The 21416-nt window shown below is 58.6% G+C and overlaps 1 protein-coding gene across 6 annotated transcripts; it reads left to right on the forward strand.

Moving 5' to 3' along the window:
- The first annotated feature begins 313 nt into the window (after positions 1–313).
- On the forward strand, positions 314–18894 carry GAA (alpha glucosidase). 6 transcript variants are annotated; one of them, XM_034943045.3, is made up of 21 exons: positions 314–705; positions 891–970; positions 3613–4190; positions 4807–4952; positions 6593–6758; positions 6836–6932; positions 7325–7444; positions 7524–7642; positions 7732–7863; positions 8970–9080; positions 9752–9865; positions 9966–10050; positions 11007–11124; positions 11602–11735; positions 11900–12051; positions 12242–12390; positions 16001–16142; positions 16628–16777; positions 17207–17371; positions 17667–17819; positions 18286–18894. In XM_034943045.3, exons 3-21 carry the CDS (start codon positions 3645–3647, stop codon positions 18343–18345), a joined length of 2859 nt encoding a protein of 952 aa, XP_034798936.1. In that variant the 5' UTR covers positions 314–705; positions 891–970; positions 3613–3644; the 3' UTR covers positions 18346–18894. The 6 variants fall into 6 exon arrangements, with proteins under 6 accessions (XP_034798936.1, XP_063454873.1, XP_034798937.1 ...); XM_063598805.1 differs by having other exon boundaries at positions 603–705; positions 891–1005; XM_034943046.3 differs by lacking the exon at positions 891–970 and having other exon boundaries at positions 582–705.
- Positions 18895–21416: the final 2522 nt, after the last annotated feature.

Consider the following 21416-nt stretch of genomic DNA (forward strand, 5'->3'; position numbering starts at 1 on the left):
TAATGTTTTCTCAATTGTCAGTTTTATGGGTTATCACAATGTTTTGATTATTCCTTTCCGGAATAACTGTGAGTTATGGAGCACACTTAAGGACTTTCCAAATGTTGGCTGTTTCTAACTTGGCGCTGAGCGCCTTTGGCCGCCTTTCCGATGATGCCCTCGGGACGCGTTGGCAGGAGGAATCCCTGGGCGCAAGGCGCGGCTGGGCCAGCCCCTTACAAAGCCCTACGAGCTGCGGGGACCCAGGCCGGGGCAGCGGGGGCCACGCCCCATCTCCGACCCCACGGGGACCGGGCCGGGACTGCGCCAGTGGCGCCTCGCTCCATCTCCGACCCCAAGGGGACCGGGGACCAGGCCGGGACTGCGCCAGCGGGGGCCTCGCCCCGTCTCTGACCCCAGAGGAACCGGCAGCGGGCAGCACGCGTGGGCCTCTCCCCGCGGGACGCCGGACGCGCAGCCAGACGCGCTCCCCCGGCCCCCTCGGAGAGCGAGGGCGCGCCCAGGCCCGATCTGCCCGAGCCGCCACTGGGGGGCGCAGCGCGGACGCGCACCCTTGCCTCGGGCGCCTGCGCGGGAGGCCGCGTCACGTGACCCACCGCGGCCCCGCCCCGCGACGAGCTCCCGCCGGTCACGTGATCCGCCTCTGCGCGCCCCCGGGCACGACCCCGGAGTCTCCGCGGGCGGCCAGGGCGCGCGTGCGCGGAGGTGAGCCGGGCCGGGGCTGCGGGGCTTCCCTGAGCGCGGGCCGGGTCGGTGGGTCGGTCGGCTGCCTGCGCGGCCTCTCAGTTGGGAAAGCTGAGGTTGTCGCCGGGGCCGCGGGTGGAGGTCGGGGATGAGGCAGCAGGTGGGACAGTGACCTCGGTGACGCGAAGGACCCCGGACACCTCTAGGTTCTCCTCGTCCGCCCGTTGTTCAGCGAGGGAGGCTCTGCGCGTGCCGCAGCTGACGGGGAAACTGAGGCACGGAGCGGGTGAGACACCTGACGTCTGCCCCGCGCTGCCGGCGGTAACATCCCAGAAGCGGGTTTGAACCTGCCTAGCCGCGCCCCCAGCCTCTTCCCCTGAGCGGAGCTTGAGCCCCAGACCTCTAGTCCTCCCGGTCTTTATCTGAGTTCAGCTTAGAGATGAACGGGGAGCCGCCCTCCTGTGCTGGGCTTGGGGCTGGAGGCTGCATCTTCCCGTTTCTAGGCTTTCCCCTTTTGATCGGCGCAGTGCTCAGTCCTGGCCGGGACCCGAGCCACCTCTCCTGCTCCTGCAGGACGCACATGGCTGGGTCTGAATCCCTGGGGTGAGGAGCACCGTGGCCTGAGAGGGGGCCCCTGGGCCAGCTCTGAAATCTGAGTGTCTCAATCACAAAGACCCCCCTTAGGCCAGGCCAGGGGTGACTGTCTGTGGTCTTTGTCCCTGGTTGCTGGCACATAGCACCTAAAACCCTTGGAAACCGAGTGATGAGAGAGCCTTTTGCTCATGAGGTGACTGATGACCGGGGACACCAGGCTTCAGGATGGAAGCAGATGGCCAGAAAGACCAAGGCCTGATGACGGGTTGGGATGGAAAAGGGGTGAGGGGCTGGAGATTGAGTGAATCACCAGTGGCTTAGTCAACCATGCCTGCACAATGGAACCCCATAAGAACCCACAGGGATCAGAGGGCTTCCCGCCGGGTTGTGGAACACACCAAGGCACTGGAGGGTGGTGCGAGCAGAGAGCACAGCATCACTGCCCCCACCCCACACCAGGCCCCACGCGTCTCTTCCATATGGCTGTCTGAGTTTTATCCTTTGTAATAAACCAGCAAATGTAAGAAACGCACTTTCCTGAGTTGTGTGACCCTGAAGAGGGAGTCCTGGGAACCCCTGAATTTATAACTAGTTGATCGAAAGTACAAGTGACAACGTGGGATTTGCCATTGGCCTCTGAAGTGAAGGCAGTGTTGTGGGACTGAGCCCTTAACCTGTGGAGCCTGTGCTGACTCCAGGTAGTGTCAGGATTGAATTGAATTGTAGGACACCCAGCCATGTCCAGAAAGTTGCAGAATTGATGGGTGTGAGAAAAACCCTACACATTTGATGTCAGAAGTGTGGGTAAAATGTTTCACCCTCCAGCCCAGAAAGCCCTAATTTACCAGTGGCCCACGGTGGAACACCACGTCCGGCCGGGGGCAGAGCGTTCCCAGCCAAGCCTTCTGTAACATGACATGACAGGTCAGACTCCCTCGGGCCCTGAGTTCACTTCTTCCTGGTATGTGACCAGCTCCCAGTACCAGAGAAGGTCGCACGGCCCTCTGCTCCAAGGAGCTTCACTGGCCAGGGGCTGCTTTCCAAAATCCTTCCCTGCCTCAGCTCCAAGGCCCGTTCCTCAGAGACGCAGACCCCTCTGATGGCTGACTTTGGTTTGAGGACCTCTCTGCATCCCTCCCCCATGGCCTTGCTCCTAGGACACCTTCTTCCTCCTTTCCCTGGGGTCAGACTTGCCTAGGTGCGGTGGCTCTCGCAGCCTTCCCCACGCCCTCCCCATGGTGTATTACACACACCAAAGGGACTCCCCTGTTGAAATCCATGCATATTGAATCGCATGTGGGTTCCGGCTGCTCCTGGGAGGAACCAAAATAGAATGTTTGCCATAAAATATTAATGTACAGGGAAGCAAAACAAAGGTAGTTGGTACTTGCTAACCTTACCAGCAGAATAATGAAAGCGAACCCCCATATCTCATCTGCACGCGACATCCTTGTTGTGTCTGTACCCGAGGCTCCAGGTGCAGCCACTGTTACAGAGACTGTGTTTCTTCCCCATGTACCTCGGGGGCTGGGAGGGGTTCTGATCTGCAAAGTCTCCAGAGGTTAAGTCCTTTCTCTCTTGTGGCTTTGCCACCCCTGGAGTGTCACCCTCAGCTGCGGTGCCCAGGATTCCCCACTGTGGTATGTCCGTGCACCAGTCAATAGGAAAGGGAGCAAGGGAAGGTACTGGGTCCCCCTAAGGACATATGAGTTGCCAGAATCACTTCCACTGACACCCAGTGGACCAAGCCGCACCTTTATGCAGAAGTATGGCTCCCAGCCAGGCGTGGTCACGCCTGAAATCCCAGCACTTGGGAAGGCCAAGGGGGGTGGATCACTTGAGCTCAGGAGTTCGAGACCAGCCTGGGTAACATGGCAAAATCCCGTCTCTACAAAAATACAGAAAATTAGCTGGGTGCGGTGGTGTGTGCCTACAGTCCCAGCTACTCAGGAGGCTGAAGTGGGAGGATTGCTTGAGTCTGGGAGGTGGAGGTTGCAGTGAGCCAGGATCTCAACACAGCACTCTGGCCCAGGCAACAGCTGTTTGGCCTGTTTCAAGTGTCCACCTGCCTTGCTGGTCTTCCTGGGGACATTCTAAGCGTGTTTGATTTGTAACATTTTAGCAGACTGTGCAAGTGCTCTGCACTCCCCTGCTGGAGCTTTTCTCACCCTTCCTTCTGGCCCTCTCCCCAGTCTAGACAGCAGGGCAACACCCACCCTGGCCGCCTTACCCCACCTGCCTGGGTGCTGCAGTGCCAGCCACGGTTGATGTCTCAGAGCTGCTTTGAGAGCCCCCCTCCCGCCTCCCTGCTGAGCCCGCTTTCTTCTCCCGCAGGCCTGTAGGAGCTGTCCAGGCCATCTCCAACCATGGGAGTGAGGCACCCGCCCTGCTCCCGCCGGCTCCTGGCCGTCTGCGCCCTCGTGTCCTTGGCAACCGCTGCACTCCTGGGGCACATCCTGCTCCATGATTTCCTGCTGGTTCCCCGAGAGCTGAGTGGCTCCTCCTCAGTCCTGGAGGAGACTCACCCAGCTCACCAGCAGGGAGCCAGCAGGCCAGGGCCCCGGGATGCCCAGGCACACCCCGGCCGTCCCAGAGCAGTGCCCACACAGTGCGACGTCCCCCCCAACAGCCGCTTCGATTGTGCCCCCGACAAGGCCATCACCCAGGAACAGTGCGAGGCCCGCGGCTGCTGCTACATCCCTGCAAAGCAGGGGCTGCGGGGAGCCCAGATGGGGCAGCCCTGGTGCTTCTTCCCACCCAGCTACCCCAGCTACAAGCTGGAGAACCTGAGCTCCTCTGAAATGGGCTACACGGCCACCCTGACCCGTACCACCCCCACCTTCTTCCCCAAGGACATCCTGACCCTGCGGCTGGACGTGATGATGGAGACTGAGAACCGCCTCCACTTCACGGTGGGCAGGGCAGGGGCGGGGGCGGCGGCCAGGGCAGAGGGTGCGCGCGGACGTCGACACCCACGCACCTCACAAGGGTGGGGTGCATGTTGCACCACTGTGTGCTGGGCCCTTGCTGGGAGCAGAGGTGTGAGCAGACAATGGCAGCACCCCTCGGGGAGCAGTGGGGACACCACGGTGACAGGTACTCCAGAAGGCAGGGCTCGGGGCTCATTCATCTTTATGAAAAGGTGGGTCAGGTAGAGTAGGGCTGCCAGAGGTTGCAAATGAAAACAGGATGCCCAGTAAACCCGAATTGCAGATACCCCAGGCATGACTTTGTTTTTTCGTGTAAGGATGCAAAATTTGGGATGTATTTATACTAGAAAAGCTGCTTGTTGTTTATCTGAAATTCAGAGTTATCAGGTGTTCTGTATTTTACCTCCATCCTGGGGGAGGCATCCTCCTCCTGGCTCTGCAGATGAGGAAGCCGAGGCTCAGAGAGGCTGAATGTGCTGCCCATGGTCCCACATCCATGTGTGGCTGCACCAGGGCCTGACCTGTCCTTGGGGTGCGGGTTGTTCTCTGGAGAGTAAGGGGGCTGTGGGGAACATCAATAAACCCCCGTCTCTTCTAGATCAAAGATCCAGCTAACAGGCGCTACGAGGTGCCCTTGGAGACCCCGCGTGTCCACAGCCGGGCACCGTCCCCACTCTACAGCGTGGAGTTCTCCGAGGAGCCCTTCGGGGTGATCGTGCGCCGGCAGCTGGACGGCCGCGTGCTGTGAGTTCTGGGCTCTGTGCCAGCATGATGGGGAGGGCGACGCGCATTTCTCACACGGCGGGGAGGGCCACACGCGTTTGTTTCTCACACGGCGGGGAGGGCGACACATGTTTGTTTCTCACACGGCGGGGAGGGCGACGGGCGTTTCTCACAGGGCGCTCCCTGGGTCTTTTACTCACATAGGTCTAAATCCCATGTAAACACGTGTTCAGGACTCACCAGGCCCCTGCTTGTCACTTAACTCAGGAAAACTCTCAGGAACCACAGCACTTGGATTTGCCTTAATCTTAAGAGATTTGCTCATTCATTTACTCACTGTTCATGCACTGACCCTCCGTGCCGGGTGGTTTGGATCCTGCTCCCGGGGACAGACACACAGTGAGGGGAAGCCATAAGCAAGTCCATGCAGACACAGCGTCAGGGAGTGGTCATGCAGAGAGCATGCTAGAAGCCAGCTGTGCAGACACGGGGCAGGGAGGGCCCCTCTAGAAGCCACCTGTGCAGACGCAGGGGACAGGGATGGCCTCTCTGGAAGCCAGCTATGCAGATGTTGGGGGCAGGGGTGGCCTCTCTGGAAGCCAGCTGTGCAGGAGTAGGGAGTGGGGAGGCCACTCTGGAAACCAGCTGTGCAGATGCAGGGGACAGGGGTGGCCTCTCTGAGCTGACCTCTGAGTGGAGAGACCCAAGAGAAGTTTCTCAAAGCATCTTATCAAGCTAGGTACGGTGGTTCATGTCTGCAATTCCAGCACTTTGGGAGGCCAAGGCGAGAGGGTCACTTGAGCCCAGGAGTTCAAGACCATCCTGGGCAACATAGCAAGACCCCATCTCTTAAAAAATAAAAATAAAAAATTAGCTGGGAATTGTGGCACATGCCTGTGGTCCCAGCTACTCAGGAGGCTGAGGCGAGAGGATCCCTTGAGCCCAGGGGTTCGAGGTTGCAGTGAGCCATGATTTTGCCACTGCACTTCAGCATTGGTGACAGAGTGAGACCCCGTCTCAAAAAACAAACAACAAACAGGCATCTTATCAGATCTCGGTCTTGAAAGCACTCAGCGTAGTCTTGCCCAGGGGAGGGGAGGTGCAGTGTGAGCCCGTCCTGCGAAATTAGCTGTGCTGTGTTAACAGAGGACGCGTCTTCCTGTGGACCAGGTTTATCTGCGGCTTTCATTTCTCGGAGGTGCTGTTTGCCTTGCACTTGACCCCCAGCAAACCTCAGGGGTCCTTCTGGGGCATGGCTGGGCTGGGATCTGGGAGGACTTTGGCCACAAGCTCCTAGGCCTGGAAAGGTTCTGTTCAGCCCCTGCCCAGCCTTGCTTGGGGTCATGGGACAGACATGTGTGCCAGTTCCGGTACCAGCCAGTTCCTGGAGGTCAGCCCCTTGGGGGCCCCTCAGGGGTGGTGTGGGCCCAGCCAGGCGGTGTGCCTCTTCTGACATGCCCTGAGAGTTGATCACGCTGGTGCCAGGGTGCCAAGGGCTTCAGGGCTCGGCACGGCCGCCTGTCCCAGGGTCAGTGTGCTGCAGGGCTGGCCAGGCCACTCCGCCCTCCCAGGGCACCAGGGCCTGGGGGTGCTCTCTGGGTGCTCTCGGGCTCGTGTGGCCCCTTGGGTGTGAGCAAGCCTGGCTGGCCTCTGTCCCGCAGGCTGAACACGACGGTGGCGCCCCTGTTCTTTGCGGACCAGTTCCTTCAGCTGTCCACCTCGCTGCCCTCGCAGTACATCACAGGCCTCGCCGAGCACCTCAGTCCCCTGATGCTCAGCACTAGCTGGACCAGGATCACCCTGTGGAACCGGGACCTCGCGCCCACGGTACAGCAGCGGGCGGCGGGCGGGGGCGCCGAGCTGGGGAGGGCAGGTGCTGAAGCGCCGTCTCCTGCATGTCCCAGCCTGGTGCGAACCTCTACGGGTCTCACCCTTTCTACCTGGCGCTGGAGGACGGCGGGTCGGCACACGGGGTGTTCCTGCTGAACAGCAATGCCATGGGTAAGCTGCCCGCCGCCCAGCGCCCGGGCCGGGGTCTCCTCCGTGCTGCCTGCCCTGGAGACTGGAGGTCCGCATGAGGGGCCCTGGGCACGGTGCTGGGCCTCGTGTTTTCTGGGAAATGAGTCCCATGGGCTGATGCCTCTCCCAACTCTGGCCTTCTGTGCTCCTAAGGAGGGTTCTGGGGCCCTGCCTGGAGGTGGGCTGGCACCACATATCTTTCCGTCCCATGCCAGGTTCCTCCTGAGTCAGGCTTAGCACGGCTTCCCCAGGCCACTCTGAGCTCCCCATGGGGAGAGAGCCTCACTCTCCGCCTGTGATTGGCCCATCTGTGGGGTGCAGAGCCCTCCAGGTGAAGAATCTGTCCCCCAACCCCAGAGCTGCTTCCCTTCCAGATGTGGTCCTGCAGCCGAGCCCTGCCCTTAGCTGGAGGTCGACAGGTGGGATCCTGGATGTCTACATCTTCCTGGGCCCAGAGCCCAAGAGCGTGGTGCAGCAGTACCTGGACGTTGTGGGTAGGGCCTGCTCCCTGGCCGCGGCCCCCGCCCCAAGGCTCCCTCCTCCCTCCCTCATGAAGTCGGCGTTGGCCTGCAGGATACCCGTTCATGCCGCCATACTGGGGCCTGGGCTTCCACCTGTGCCGCTGGGGCTACTCCTCCACCGCTATCACCCGCCAGGTGGTGGAGAACATGACCAGGGCCCACTTCCCCCTGGTGAGTTGGGGTGGTGGCAGGGGAGGCAAGGGGCTGGCCGGGACGCATCTCCTCAGGCCCCAGCAGACGGTCCCGTGTTGTGGCTGCAGGACGTGCAGTGGAATGACCTGGACTACATGGACTCCCGGAGGGACTTCACGTTCAACAAGGATGGCTTCCGGGACCTCCCGGCCATGGTGCAGGAGCTGCACCACGGCGGCCGGCGCTACATGATGATCGTGGTGTGTGCCCCCACACTGTGGGTCTTTGGGAAGGGGGCCGCCCGGTGCCCAGTGGCTCCTTCTCTGTGCAGCATCATCCTCGTGCCTGTGTGGTCGCCGAGGATGTTTTCTGAGGGTCTTTGTGATATCGAGGGAATATCAAGAAGTTTGCAGGCTTGGCCCCAGCTGTCCAGGGAGGTCGGGTTTGAGGGTCCCCAGAAATGGCCGGGTGCTACTCAGGGTTCTATCAGATGTAGGTTACTTGAACCGCCTTAAAGCAAAAGGCCAGGGGCATGATAAGCTGATGTCACCTGGTCCTGGAAAGTGGAGGGCCCGGTGGGCCTGGGCGTGGGTATCGCTGGAACTGTGGAGGCTCCGTGTGCCTTCTGGCCGTGCCTCTCCTTCAGGCCGGCTCTGAATCCCTGGAAAGGACGGCGTGAGTGAGGGCAGCTTCCAGCCCTCATGCTGGCACCACAGAGCGGAGACTTCTTCCCATCAGCTCCCATAGAAGAGTCCCAGAGCAGGACTCTTGAGTCACCCAGCACAAAGAGGCCCTTCCCTGAGCCAGTCCCACAGCCAGAAGGATGCAGTCTGGGGGCTGGTCCAGCCCGAGTCTGGTGTCCGGCACAATGGCCAGAGGAGGAGGTGGGAGGCAGGGCGAGCTGAAAAGATCCAACAGTTCCTGCCCGGAAGATCCGCTCCAGCAGAGGAAGCACAGATGAGATGCGGGGCTGTGCTGATGCTGCCTGTTTCTATCCCTGCCTTCTGCAGGCACCAAACATTAGTAGCCCTTAAGAGCAGGAGTGGAAACACAGACTTTTTCTTTCTCACATTTTTTTAATTATAAAAGAAAAGTGATTACTGTAGAACACTTGGGAAACTCTAGAGGTTTAAAGAAAAGGTAAAGCTTCCATTCCGGCGCGCCCCTCATCAGCCAGCTGGTCCTGACTACCCCGGCCCTGGCTCCTCTCCAGGCGGGCGTGTGCAGGTACACAGGCAGGCATGCTGTACACACGCATGATGTCATCCCCAGCCTCATCCTCTCACTGTCTCAGTTTCCCGTTTTCCCCGTGGCTGGCGCCAGGGCTCTGGGCCACCCTCACCTTGACGGGTTTCCCTCTTCCCAGGATCCTGCCATCAGCAGCTCGGGCCCTGCCGGGAGCTATAGGCCCTACGACGAGGGTCTGCGGAGGGGGGTTTTCATCACCAACGAGACCGGCCAGCCGCTGATTGGGAAGGTAGGGCGAGGGTCCAGGGGACGGGGGTTAGAAAGCAGAGGCCTCCAGCCGGGGGGAGCCCGCAGCTGCTCAGGAAGAGGGTGGGATTTGAGGAGCCATCACGCCCAGTGGGACAGCTGAGAGGAATGGGCCACAGTGGCCCGTGACGATGGTGGCTCCTACAAGGAATGGCCCCGTGAGTTCTTCCATCAGCAGGACTTTGACTTCATGGGCAGCTGGGCCTGGCCCAGGCACAAGCTCTGCAGACCATCAGTGAGGCCTTAGGGTCCTCCTTGTCCTCCCAGCCCCCCAGCGGCCTCCGGGCAGGGCCCCCGCTGAGGGAGCAGCTAGGGAGGGTCTGGTGCGGATGTGAGGCTGCCTGGCAGGGCTTGCACGGGGCCGTCTCCGCTGCCCTTCTCCCTGACGCTCTCTGATTCTGCAGCCCAGCCCCTGGGTGGACGTGTTGGGGGTGGCCCCTCGTTTTCCCAGGGCTGAGGCCCCTTGGCTCCGCATCAGTGCCTTGTGGAGAAAGAGCTGCTCATTGACCTCCAGGGTGCAGGTCTCTCAGATTTCCAAATGTGGGCGTCCACTAAGAGTGAGGCTGCCCCTCTGCTCAGGCTGAGGCTCAGTGGGGCTTCCATGCAGGCCCTGGGTGGGGCCGGGTCTCCCCACTCCAGCCTCTCGTTGTCCAGGTATGGCCCGGGTCCACTGCCTTCCCCGACTTCACCAACCCCACAGCCCTGGCCTGGTGGGAGGACATGGTGGCTGAGTTCCATGACCAGGTGCCCTTCGACGGCATGTGGATTGTAAGTGTGGCCCCCTCCTGAGCATCCCCAAGGCCTCTGGGGACTACCCCACTCTCCTTACTCTGGGCAGAGTCACCTACCAGCAGGGCTTCTCTTGCAGGACATGAACGAGCCTTCCAACTTCATCAGGGGCTCTGAGGACGGCTGCCCCAACAATGAGCTGGAGAACCCACCCTACGTGCCTGGTCAGCTCGCCCCCCACCTACCCTGGGGACTTAATCAAATCAGAGACTCCCTTGTCTGGCCTGGGAGACTTAGCACCCTCATCTCTGAGAAGCAGATGGGCCAGCGGGGAAAGGGGCGGTGGGGGATCCCCAGGAGAAAGGCTCAGGCTGGGAGACTCAGCCAAGCAGTGCAGACAGGGTGGGTGCAGAGGCACAGGCCCTGCCGGAGGAGACGCCGTTCACAGGTGCTTGCCAGAGCACAGTGAGGCCAACTCGACTCAGGGCCGTCTCGATAGGCGCAGGGACCATGCAGCGGAGACCTACCCACCCGTGGGGAGAGGTCAGGCCCAACTCGAATGCAGCACGGGCAAGTGGATTTCTAGCCAGGGAGCAGGGTGGGCTCAGAGGTGGGAATTACCAAGAGGAAGCATGGGGGTCAGGGGGATTCTGGCTGAACTGACCCAGCAGGATTCTTGCTGAAGGCAGGCCAGGGTGACCAGACATCGCCTGAGGGGTGGTGGAGGTTGGGGCTTCTCCCCAAACTGTCTTAGCAGGAATGGCAGAAACTGGATTTTACAAGGAAGTACACGGATGGGCCTGGGAGAAGGTTTGGGGGCCTGAGGCTATAGTTTGGCCAAACAAAGAATCAGTCAGAGGGTGGGGTTTTGGGCTTAGGTAAACAGGCAGGGGAGTGCTTGAAATGGGCCAAGAGACGGTGGATGTGAAGTCTGGGGGTCTGCAGAGCCCGGGCTCCAGCACCTGCCCAGCCCTGTCTTAGAAGCAGTGGAGATGGTTACCCAGGTTCCCGGGTAACGCCAGCCCCACAGAGGCGTGGGGAGCGGCTGCAGGTGCACCTCCAGGGCCAGCCTGAAGAGGCAGCGACCTGCACAGGGGCTCCCGGCAGGTGGGGGGCAGGGAGGGCACCTTGGAGCCTGCTGGGAGGAAGCTCCCTGGAAACCAGCCCCCGCCTCTTCCAGGGGTGGTTGGGGGGACCCTCCAGGCGGCCACCATCTGTGCCTCCAGCCACCAGTTTCTCTCCACACACTACAACCTGCACAACCTCTACGGCCTGACCGAAGCCATCGCCTCCCACAGGTGAGGGCCACGTCCCGCCCCACTGGGCTCTGCCCTCACAGCCTGTCCTACAAGGTTGGGGCCTCTGCAGGGCCTCAGGGAGGAGGAAAAGCGGAGGCCCAGACCACCCGGGGCCCGCTGGCGGCCTGAGTGCTCTCCCCACCCGCTGCCTGCACCCCAGCCTGAAGCTGGAGCGCTCCTTCCCACTTCATGCCTGGGGCTTGGAGAGGAAGGACCCTGGATGCTGACAGGAGTCTGCATCCGCGGGGACCTCATGACTCCTGTGAGGCTGGGGGGGGTCCTGGCTCACCTACAGGCATCAGGTGGCCCAGACAGAGGCAACTGTGCCCGCAGACATGGGCAGTAGCCTCGCCGTCCTCCTCCCCAGCCTCTGCCTCATCCCAGAAAGCTCCTTGCTCCCAGCTCTGCCCTGCTGGTGACAGGGTTCCCAAGTGACCCCGCTCCACACAGCCCTCACGGTGTACCCCACCACCCCAGGGCTCTGGTGAAGGCTCGGGGGACACGCCCATTTGTGATCTCCCGCTCGACCTTTGCTGGCCACGGCCGATACGCCGGCCACTGGACAGGGGACGTGTGGAGCTCCTGGGAGCAGCTCGCCTCCTCCGTGCCAGGTGAGCTCCTACCAGGAGGGGCTGCTCAGCAGAGTAGAGCCGGGGGCCTCTATGGGAGGCTTGCCGGGGCCCCCCACCCACTCAGCAGGTGGGGCTCTGGGTCACTTGGCCTGAGCTGGCTCTGCTGCAGCAGCCTGAGGACCAGCCCGACTCTGCCCTCCCAGAAATCCTGCAGTTTAACCTGCTGGGGGTGCCTCTGGTCGGGGCCGACGTCTGCGGCTTCCTGGGCAACACCTCAGAGGAGCTGTGTGTGCGCTGGACCCAGCTGGGGGCCTTCTACCCCTTCATGCGGAACCACAACGGCCTGCTCAATCTGGTAGGGTGGGGGTGGCGGCGTGGCAGGTGGGCGATCCCACCCACCCAAGACTCTCCCCTGGGAATCCCACCCCTGCTGGAGAAGCACCCCATGCTGGGTGGCTGAGAAGCGCAGCTCTCCCGAGGCGGGGACTCCAGGTTACCGCGGCCCCAGCACCCAAGTGCTTCCTTTGCCCCCGCCTGCCCTGCAGCCCCAGGAGCCGTACAGCTTCAGCGAGCCGGCCCAGCAGGCCATGAGGAAGGCCCTCACCCTGCGCTACGCACTCCTCCCCCACCTCTACACGCTGTTCCACCAGGCCCACGTCGCCGGGGAGACCGTGGCCCGGCCCCTCTTCCTGGAGTGAGTGACCTAGGCAGGGGCGGTGGCCCATGTGTGCCCTGGGGGAGGGGCACGTAACTCCCAGGCAGCCCTGTCCTGCTGTGGGCTGTGTTCCCCAGGACCCAGCAGGTTGCTGCTGAGTGAGACAACATTTGGGCCTGGCTTAAGGGGGAAGGGCAGCAAGAAAACCCAGTAATATCCCCCAGACAGGCTGTAGTACCCACGAGGAGTTCCTGACAACAGCCCCTCACATCAGTGTGTTGAGGGAGGATTCCCAGAGAGTAAGGTGATTAGTTAACTATTTGCAGAAGTCAATTTATTTTTCTTGCATACCATAGAAACATAAGTTCCAGATAAATTAAATAGTTAATGTCAAAAATCAAGCTGTGGAGGCCAGGCACGGTGGCTAACGCCTGTAATCCCAGAACTTTGGGAGGCTGAGGCGGGTGGATCACCTGAGGTCAAGAGTTTGAGGCCAGCCTGGCCAACATGGTGAAACCCATCTCTACTAAAAATACAAAAATTAGCCAGGCATGGTGGTGGGTGCCTGTAGTCCCTGCTACTCAGGAGGCTGAGGCCAGAGAATCCCTTGAACCTGGGAGGAGGAGATTGCAGTGAGCCGAGATCGCGCCACTGCACTCCAGCCTGTGTGACTCCATCTCAAAAAAAAAAAACCAAGCTGTGAAAGACTCCACAGGAAAAGATAAGTGAATGTGTATCTCTGGGGAAAGGTTTCATTTAGAAAAAAAAAAAAAAAAAAGGTGAACTTCATTTGACCATAGCAGAAAAAAAAAAGGTAAATCTCTGAATATAAACACAAAAAGATTAAAACTGCTCTGAACATGGACTGTAACAGTAGAGAAGGCATTGTCAATAAAACAGCAAATAGCTACTCTTCCTAATAGATAGAGAACTCATACGTTGGTAAGACCAAGACTAAGAACCAAATTGAAGGAACACTGTTTGCAAAACAGGAGATACGAATGGTATCCACACATTCTTCACCCGGAAATCCAAGAAACGCAATTTGTGTTTTAATTACTATTTTAATGACCTTGTTGTTTCTGTCACTACATTTTTTTTTTTTTTTTTTTTTTTTTTTTAGTGGTTGCCCTAGGGATTACAATTAACGTCTTAATTTTAGCCTCGTTGGAACTGATGCCAACTTGCTTTCAATAGCATAAAAAAGCTTTGCTTCTATGTGGTTTCCATTGCCTCTCGTTCCTCTGTGCTGTTACACGTCTGTATCCATGATGAGCCCATCCACGCAGATTTATAATGACCGCCTTATTCAATTATCTAAGTCAAATAGGAGGGAAAAATGGGTTACAAACAAAAAGTACATACACACTGTCTGCCTTTTATATTTACTGATGTAGTTACCTTTACCCATGGTTTTATTTCTTCATGTGGCTTTGACTTCTTGTCTAACATCTTTCATTTACAGCAGAAGGACTCCCTTTAGTATTTATTGTAGGGCAGTTCTGCTAGTGATGAATTCTCTCAGTTTTTGTTGACTTCAGAGTCTCTTAATTTCTCCTTCATTTTTTGAAAGTTCTGCTCAACGTAGGGTTCTTGACTGGCGGTCGTTTCTCTGAACACTTTGAACTTGTCAGCCCACGGCCTCCGTGGTTTCTGCTGAGTAGCTTCTGTCTTGCCTTTTCCCAGATTCTCTGTCTTTGGCCTTTGAAGTCCCGATGGTGTGTCTAGGTGTAGATCTCTGAGTTTATCTTACTGGGAGTTTGTCGAGCTTCTTGGATGTATGCATTGATGTTTTTCATCAAACTTGGGCGGTTTTTCAGCCATTATTTCATAAAATATTTTTTCTGCCCCTTTCTGTCTTCCACTCTGGGACTTCCATTCCACACATTGGTATGCTTGACGGTGCCCAGGGGTCTCTGCAGCTCTGTTGACTCCTTCCTCGTTGTGTTTTCTTTCTGTTCTTCAGACTGCATAGTCTCGATTGCCCTGTCTTCAAGGTCACTGATTCTTTTTTCCACCAGTTCTCATCTGCTGTTGAGCCCCTCTAGTGAACTTCTCATTTTAGTTGCTCTCTTTTCAACTCCAGAATTTCTGTTTCATTCCTTTACGTTTCTCTCGTTAAGGATATTCCCTATCTGGTGAGTCATGTTCTCACGCTTTCCTTTAGTTCTTCAGACACGGTTTCGCTGAGCTCTTTGAACACATTTAAAGTAGCTGACGTAAACTCTTTGTCTAGTAAGTCCAATGTCTGGGCTTCTCTAGGGACAATTTTTATTAACTACTGTCCCCCCATCTGTGGGCCATACTTTCTTGTTTCTTTGCGTGTCTCATACATTTTTGTTTCAGACTGGACATTTTAAACGCAGCTGCTGTGGTCATCAGATTCCACATCCCCCTCAGGCCTCGTTGCTATTGCTGATTGTTTTGTGACTTTCTTGAACTAATTCCATAAGGTCTGTGTTCTTCATTGTGTGTGGCCACCAAAGTCTCTGCTTGACTAGCTTAGTGGACAGCCAATAATTGGTCAGATATCCTTCACAGGTGGCATCCATGAGTCTCCCAGCCTTTGCTGGGGCGAGGTGGGGAGCACCGTCAACACTTAGCTAGGCCAAGGATTCTTGCTGTTCTTACAAAGATTCAGCTGTTTTGTTAAATACATGCTCCCCAGATGGCTGCAAACCGTTGGTTAGTTTCAAGAGTCCTAAAAATGTCAACTCTGACCATTTTTGCCGATGTTCCCGTTTTCACAGAGGAGAGGATCTTCAGAGGGGCTTATTCCACTGTTTTCACTGACATCACTCCAAGAAATGTATTTTGCAAGAAATATTTTGAAGCAGAAAGACACCATTTATGTTGCCCGTGAATTAGAATACATTAGAGAAAATGAGACTATCCCTTGCTGGCAAGAACACAGTGACACAGTAGGGTGGAATATAAATTGGCACATTTGTGGAAAGCAACAGTACATATCAGTCAATGTTTTTGAGATTCACATTGATGCGTTAATTTTACAAATAGAAATAGGGCCTAAAGAAGTCACCTCAAAAGGCATGAAAGCTCCATGAATGTATCCATGCAGGGATCATAGCTGAGCACTGGATGCCCCCTGCACGTCCTGGGGCAGGAAACAGGACGGGGGCAGAGCTGCGTCACAGGGCAGGACAGTCTCCATTAGACGGAGAATCCTCCGTAGAGCTGCTTGCACGTGTACATTCATCTTTTTGTCAGATGTTAATTCAAGTTGCCTTTGGTTGTGGGACTGGGGGGATCTTTTCTCTTTGTTAATACTTTTTCGTACTTTCCAAATACTTGACCGATGAGCACGCGCTGCCTTGGTTACCGGAGGATAAGTGAGCGAGCAAAGTGAGGCCAGTGCTGTGTCCATCCTGGTGCCTCAAGCACAAGCCCCTACTCCTGCCCTGAGCCCAGCTGCCAGCATGTCCGGGGAGAAGGCTTCTCCCAGCTCCGGCATTGACTTCTATCTGCTGGAATCATCCCTGCCCATCTGACCTGAGTCCTCCAAGTCCTCCGGCACCTTGAGCTCCAGAGAGCAGAATTCAGCCTCTTCCTGTGCCTCCCCAGGGTGGGCATACGAGCCAGCCCCATCCCATTCATCACCCGTATGCCTGTGTGCCCATCCCCCTTGCAGGTTCCCCAAGGACTCTAGCACCTGGACTGTGGACCACCAGCTCCTGTGGGGGGAGGCCCTGCTCATCACCCCAGTGCTCCAGGCCGGGAAGGCCGAAGTGACTGGCTACTTCCCCTTGGGCACATGGTACGACCTGCAGACGGTGAGTCTGGGGACCCTAAACCCCGGGGAGGCGGGAGACCAGAGCAGCCCTCCCACCTGCCCCCTCCACCCAGTTGGTGTGACCAGGTGGTGGAAAGAGGAACGTATTGTTGAGTCCCAGCCATGTGCCAGGCCCCCACCCGGCTGCTCCGCACCCATCAGCCTCTCCGCTCCTCACACCATCCCCATTTCCCAGACGAGCAGACTGAGGCCTGCTTGCAGAACCTGGCCGAGTCCCACGGCCATCAGAGGCTGTGCCTGTGCTGAGCTGGCATACCCAGGCCTCTCAGGCTCTGTCCCCACTCAGTAGCCAGGAGGGTCCCTACAGTGAGCCCTGAGTCTGTGCCTGAAGTCACAGTTCAGCCCGTCTGTGCCAGGCCTCCTAGGCCTCCACGTGGAGCCCCGGGAGATGGAGAGCGTGGTTCCTGAGGACAGCATGGGGGCCTCGGCACGGCCCAGAATCCTCAAAGCAACATCTCCCTCCAGGTGCCAATAGAGGCCCTTGGCAGCCTCCCACCCCCACCTGCAGCTCCCCGTGAGCCAGCCATCCACAGCGAGGGGCAGTGGGTGACGCTGCCGGCCCCCCTGGACACCATCAACGTCCACCTCCGGGCTGGGTACATCATCCCCCTGCAGGTACCTGGGCCAGGTGGCTATGGTGGGGGTGTGGACAGCACACTGCAGAGCTCGGGGAGGCACAGGGAGATGGTGGGGGAGAGGCCCAGGCGGGGCTTCTGAGGGGCCGCCCCCCGCAGTGTAGGTTATCAAGGAGCCAGCCAGGCCAGTGAGGTGGGGAGGGCACAGCCCCGCAAAGGCGTGGAGCACGGCCGGCAGGAGCTCAGTGGTCTGCATGGTGGAGGTTCTGCCGGGCCCGGCCGATAGCACTTGAGGTGGGGAGGGTCTCGGGTCATCACCACGGGGTTCCAGCCCCTGCGGCCGCAGGTGTTCCTGCAGATCCTAGTTACTGGCAGCCTGGTGCTGTCCCAGCCTAGCATTCCCGGGCCCTGGAGGCCTCCACCTCCACCAGGGTGGGGATGATGACATCGTGTGTCCTTCCCTTTCCAGGGCCCTGGCCTCACAACCACAGAGTCCCGCCAGCAGCCCATGGCCCTGGCTGTGGCCCTGACCACGGGTGGGGAGGCCCGAGGGGAGCTGTTTTGGGATGATGGAGAGAGCCTGGAAGTGCTGGAGCGAGGGGCTCACACACAGGTCATCTTCCTGGCCAGGAATGTGAGTCCTGGGGCTGCTCAGGCTGGTGGGCAGGGGCCGGCTCGGGGTTGAGAAGGGGTGAGGCGACCTGGGCGTGGGGGTCCCACGATGGCTACCTGCCACTAGGACACTCTAGCAGGTGGCCCGGGGTCCTAGAGTGAGCAGTGGGGCCGTGCACTCTGCCCTTTCGTGTACACAGAGGGAGGTCACCTCCCTGATGCCATCACGAGTCCCTGTTCTCATGGGTGTCCCTGCCCCAGCTGTCTGCTGACACCTCCACATTCTCTGCCTTTTCATCTCTCTCTGCTCGGCCCAGAACACGATCGTGAATGAGCTGGTACGTGTGACCAGTGAGGGAGCTGGCCTGCAGCTGCAGAAGGTGACTGTCCTGGGCGTGGCCACGGCGCCCCAGCAGGTCCTCTCCAACGGCGTCCCTGTCTCCAACTTCACCTACAGCCCTGACACCAAGGCAAGAGGGCCCAGAGTGGCACAGGGATCGCGTCCCCCAGCCATGGTGCAGGGGGCAGAAGGTGCTGGGCGTCCTGGTGACCGATGCCAGGAACAGAGGATGCTGGGACCTCCCAAGGGGGTCTTTGGGGAGGAGTGGGAAGGGTCAGGCCACACAGGCTGTGCCTTTCCTCCTCCTGTGTCTACACGTGGGTGATGGGGCCACGATGACGACCTCTGAGCCCTGTTTAAGCAGCACCGCGTTTCTGGCGTGCGTTAAGGTGACCCGCACTGAGAGCCGGGGTCCTCCTGCGCCTGCCGGGGAGGAACCGGGTGCGAAGCATCCCAGGGCCAGACGGAGCTGCCCCCTGAGCGCTGGGCCTCGCTGCTGCTGGGATCTCGGGGCCAGATGGAGCCACCTTCTGAGTGCTGGGGTCTCACTGCTGCTGGGATCTCGGGCTGCTCCATTTGTGCTCTGTCTTTTCCAGGTCCTGGACATCCGTGTCTCGCTGTTGATGGGAGAGCAGTTTCTCGTCAGCTGGTCTTAGCCGGGCGGAGTGTGTTAGTCTCTCCAGAGGGAGGCTGGTTCCCCAGGGAAGCAGAGCCTGTGTGCGGGCAGCAGCTGTGTGCGGGCCTGGGGGTTGCGTGTGTCACCTGGAGCTGGGCACTAACCATCCCAAGCCGCCGCATCGCTTGTTTCCACCTCCTGGGCCGGGGCTCTGGCCCCCAACGTGTCTAGGAGAGCTTTCTCCCTGGATCGCACTGTGGGCCGGGGCCCTGGAGGGCTGCTCTGTGTTAATAGGATTGTAAGGTTTGCCCTCCTCACCTGTTGCCAGCGTGCGGGTAGTGTTAGCCACCCCCCTCCATCTGTTCCCAGCACCGGAGAAGGGGGTGCTCAGGTGGAGGTGTGGGGTATGCACCTGAGCTCCTGCTTCGCGCCTGCTGCTCTGCCCCAACGCGACCGCTGCCCGGCTGCCCAGAGGGCTGGATGCCTGCTGGTCCCCGAGCAAGCCTGGGAACTCAGGAAAATTCACAGGACTTGGGAGATTCTAAATCTTAAGTGCAATTATTTTTAATAAAAGGGGCATTTGGAATCAGCTTCTGCGGGTCTCTCTGGGATTCAGGGCAGGGAGGATGTGTCCAAGGGCCCTGGAACAGAGGCAGCTCCTTTGTCCTCAGCAGGCCCCCAGACTTTCCCACAGTGGGTGTGCGCCGTCCTCTGTCTCAAGCCGGCATCCATCACGTCATGTTCCCATGTCACGAGGCCTGACATCACCTCATGTCCTGTCCCCATCTCACCTCACATCCCGTCACCTCATGTCCCCGCATCACCTAAAGCCCCATGTCACCTTTGTGTCCCATACCCCCATCTCACATGCCTACCTCATGTCCCCATGTCACCTTCACGTCCCATCTCACCTCACCTCCCCTCCCCTCCCCACCTCACCTCCCCTCCCCTCCTCCCCTCCCCTCCTCATCTGACCTCCCCTCCCCACCTCACCTCCCCTCCTCTCCTCCCCTCCCCTCCCCATGTCACCTCCCCTCCCCTCCCCTCCCCACCTCACCTCCCCTCCCCATGTCACCTCCCTTCCCCTCCCCACCTCACCTCCCCTCCCCTCCTCTCCTCACCTACCCTCCCCATGTCACCTCCCCTCCCCTCCCCACCTCCCCTCCCACCCCACCTCCCTTCCCCTCCCCTCCTCACCTCCCCTCCTCACCTGACCTCCCCTTCCCATGTCACCTCTCCTCCCCTCCCAACCTCCCGTCCCCATCCCACTTCACCTCCCCTCCTCACCTGACCTCCCCTCCCTACCCCACCTCACCCCCTCTCCCCTCCTCACCTCCTCTCCCCATTCATCCTCACACTCCTGCCTCCCCCATCTCTAAGGTGACTGGGGAATGTCCAGTGGGTGTCAGGCATGTGGTGGGAGTGTGGCCCCCAGGGCTGTGTAGACAACAGGACCCTGCAAGGAAGGGGCTTTCCAACAGTGGGGCCTAAGACTTTAGGCAGAGGCCAGAAATCTGTCCCCAAGTGATGCAGTTAGAGAGGATATCAGGCCCAGGTTCTCCCTGGCAAGCCCAGAGAAAGGGAAAGAAGCCCATTTTATTGAAATAACACCAGGAGAAATCACTGCCCTTAGCCAGTCAGACGCTTCAGTTTATCACTTAGAATTAATGGGGCCAAAGAAGTGGCCAGACTAGGCCAGGCGCAGTGGCTCACACCTGTAATCCCAGCCCTTTGGGAGGCCAAGGCAGGTGGATCACGAGGTCAAGAGATGGAGACCATCCTGGCCAACATGGTGAAACCCCGTCTCTACTGAAAATACAAAAATTAGCTGAGTGTGGTGGCGCACACCTGTAGTCCCAGCTACTTGGTCTCCCAAGGCTGAGGCAGGAGAATCGCTTGAACCCGGGAGGCGGAGGTTGCAGTGAGCCGAGATAGCACCACTGTACTCCAGCCTGATGACAGAGCGAGACTGTCTCAAAAAAAAAAAAAAAAAATTAGTCGGGCATGGTGGTGTGTGCCTGTAATCCCAGCTACTCAGAAGGCTGAGGCACAAGAATCACTTGAACCCGGGAGGCAGAGGTTGTAGTGAGCCAAGATCGTGCAACTGCACTCCAGCCTGGGCGACAGAGTGAGACTCCATCTCAAAAAAAAAAAAAAAAGGCCAGGTGCGGTGGCTCATGCCTACAATTCCAGCACTTTGGTAGGCCAAGGCAGGCGGATCACGAGGCCAGGAGTCCAAGACCAGCCTGACCAACGTGGCAAAACCCCATCTCTACTAAAAATACAAAAATTAGCTGGGCGTGGTGGCACGCGCCTGTAATCTTAGCTACTCAGGAGGCTGAGGAAGGAGAATTGCTTGAATCTGGGAGGCGGAGGCTGCAGTGAGCTGAGACCACGCCACTGCAGTCCAGCCTGGGCGACAGAGTGAGACTCCATCTCAAAAAAAAAACAAAAGAAGTGGCCAACCCCAAAGTCCTCTGCAGAGCGATGGATTACTTTTGCCACCTTCCTGAAAACCAGGAGCAGAAAGTACAGTGACTTCCCCGTGGAGCAGCATGACATCCCTGGGGGGCAGTGTGTCTACCTGGGTGACCAGCACTATTGTCTTCTGGGTCAGCTTTTATAGAAGCGGACACTGCTCTTCTGCCACGTCACAGGCCAGGGCCTGACCCCCGTGTGCGACTTTTACCATCCAGATTGACATCACTAAGTCATCTCGCGCCCTAAAGTTCCTCTGTAAGGTGGACGTAGTAGTGACAATAACATATGTTACTTCCTCCCCTCATCCTAGTCCCATGTGGGGTTAAGAAGCAGGAACGTTTGTCTTGAGGCCAGCAGCGTGCCTGGTCTCGGTGCCGAGGGCGACCTGCCCTAACGCTCTGCCAGGCTCACCAGGTCTGCAGTTGACACCCAAGACGGTCAGGGAGGGTTGATGGAGCGTGGTAGCCTCGGCCAGCCTGGACCGACCATCAGCGTCCTCACCTTCTGTGCCACCGCCCAGCCTGGCAGGGCCAATGTAGCCTTAGCCCCTTGTAGGATCTGACCCTTCCTTGGCTGCTGTAACGAAATACCCAAGACTGGGTAACTTATAAACAACAGAAATGGATTTCT

This window comes from Pan paniscus, chromosome 19, assembly GCF_029289425.2.
Source record: "Pan paniscus chromosome 19, NHGRI_mPanPan1-v2.0_pri, whole genome shotgun sequence".
In the NCBI taxonomy this organism is placed as follows: Eukaryota; Metazoa; Chordata; class Mammalia; order Primates; family Hominidae; genus Pan; species Pan paniscus.

What these genes read in the sequence shown, in the direction of transcription:
- GAA (XM_063598803.1), top strand. Translation starts at nt 3,645, where the DNA reads ATGGGAGTGAGGCACCCGCCCTGCTCCCGCCGGCTCCTGGCCGTCTGC. An exon ending in GAAGCCATCGCCTCCCACAG is followed by an intron (nt 11,125 to 11,601) that starts GTGAGGGCCACG and finishes CCACCACCCCAG; the next exon opens with GGCTCTGGTGAAGGCTCGGG. An exon ending in GCTCGCCTCCTCCGTGCCAG is followed by an intron (nt 11,736 to 11,899) that starts GTGAGCTCCTAC and finishes CTGCCCTCCCAG; the next exon opens with AAATCCTGCAGTTTAACCTG.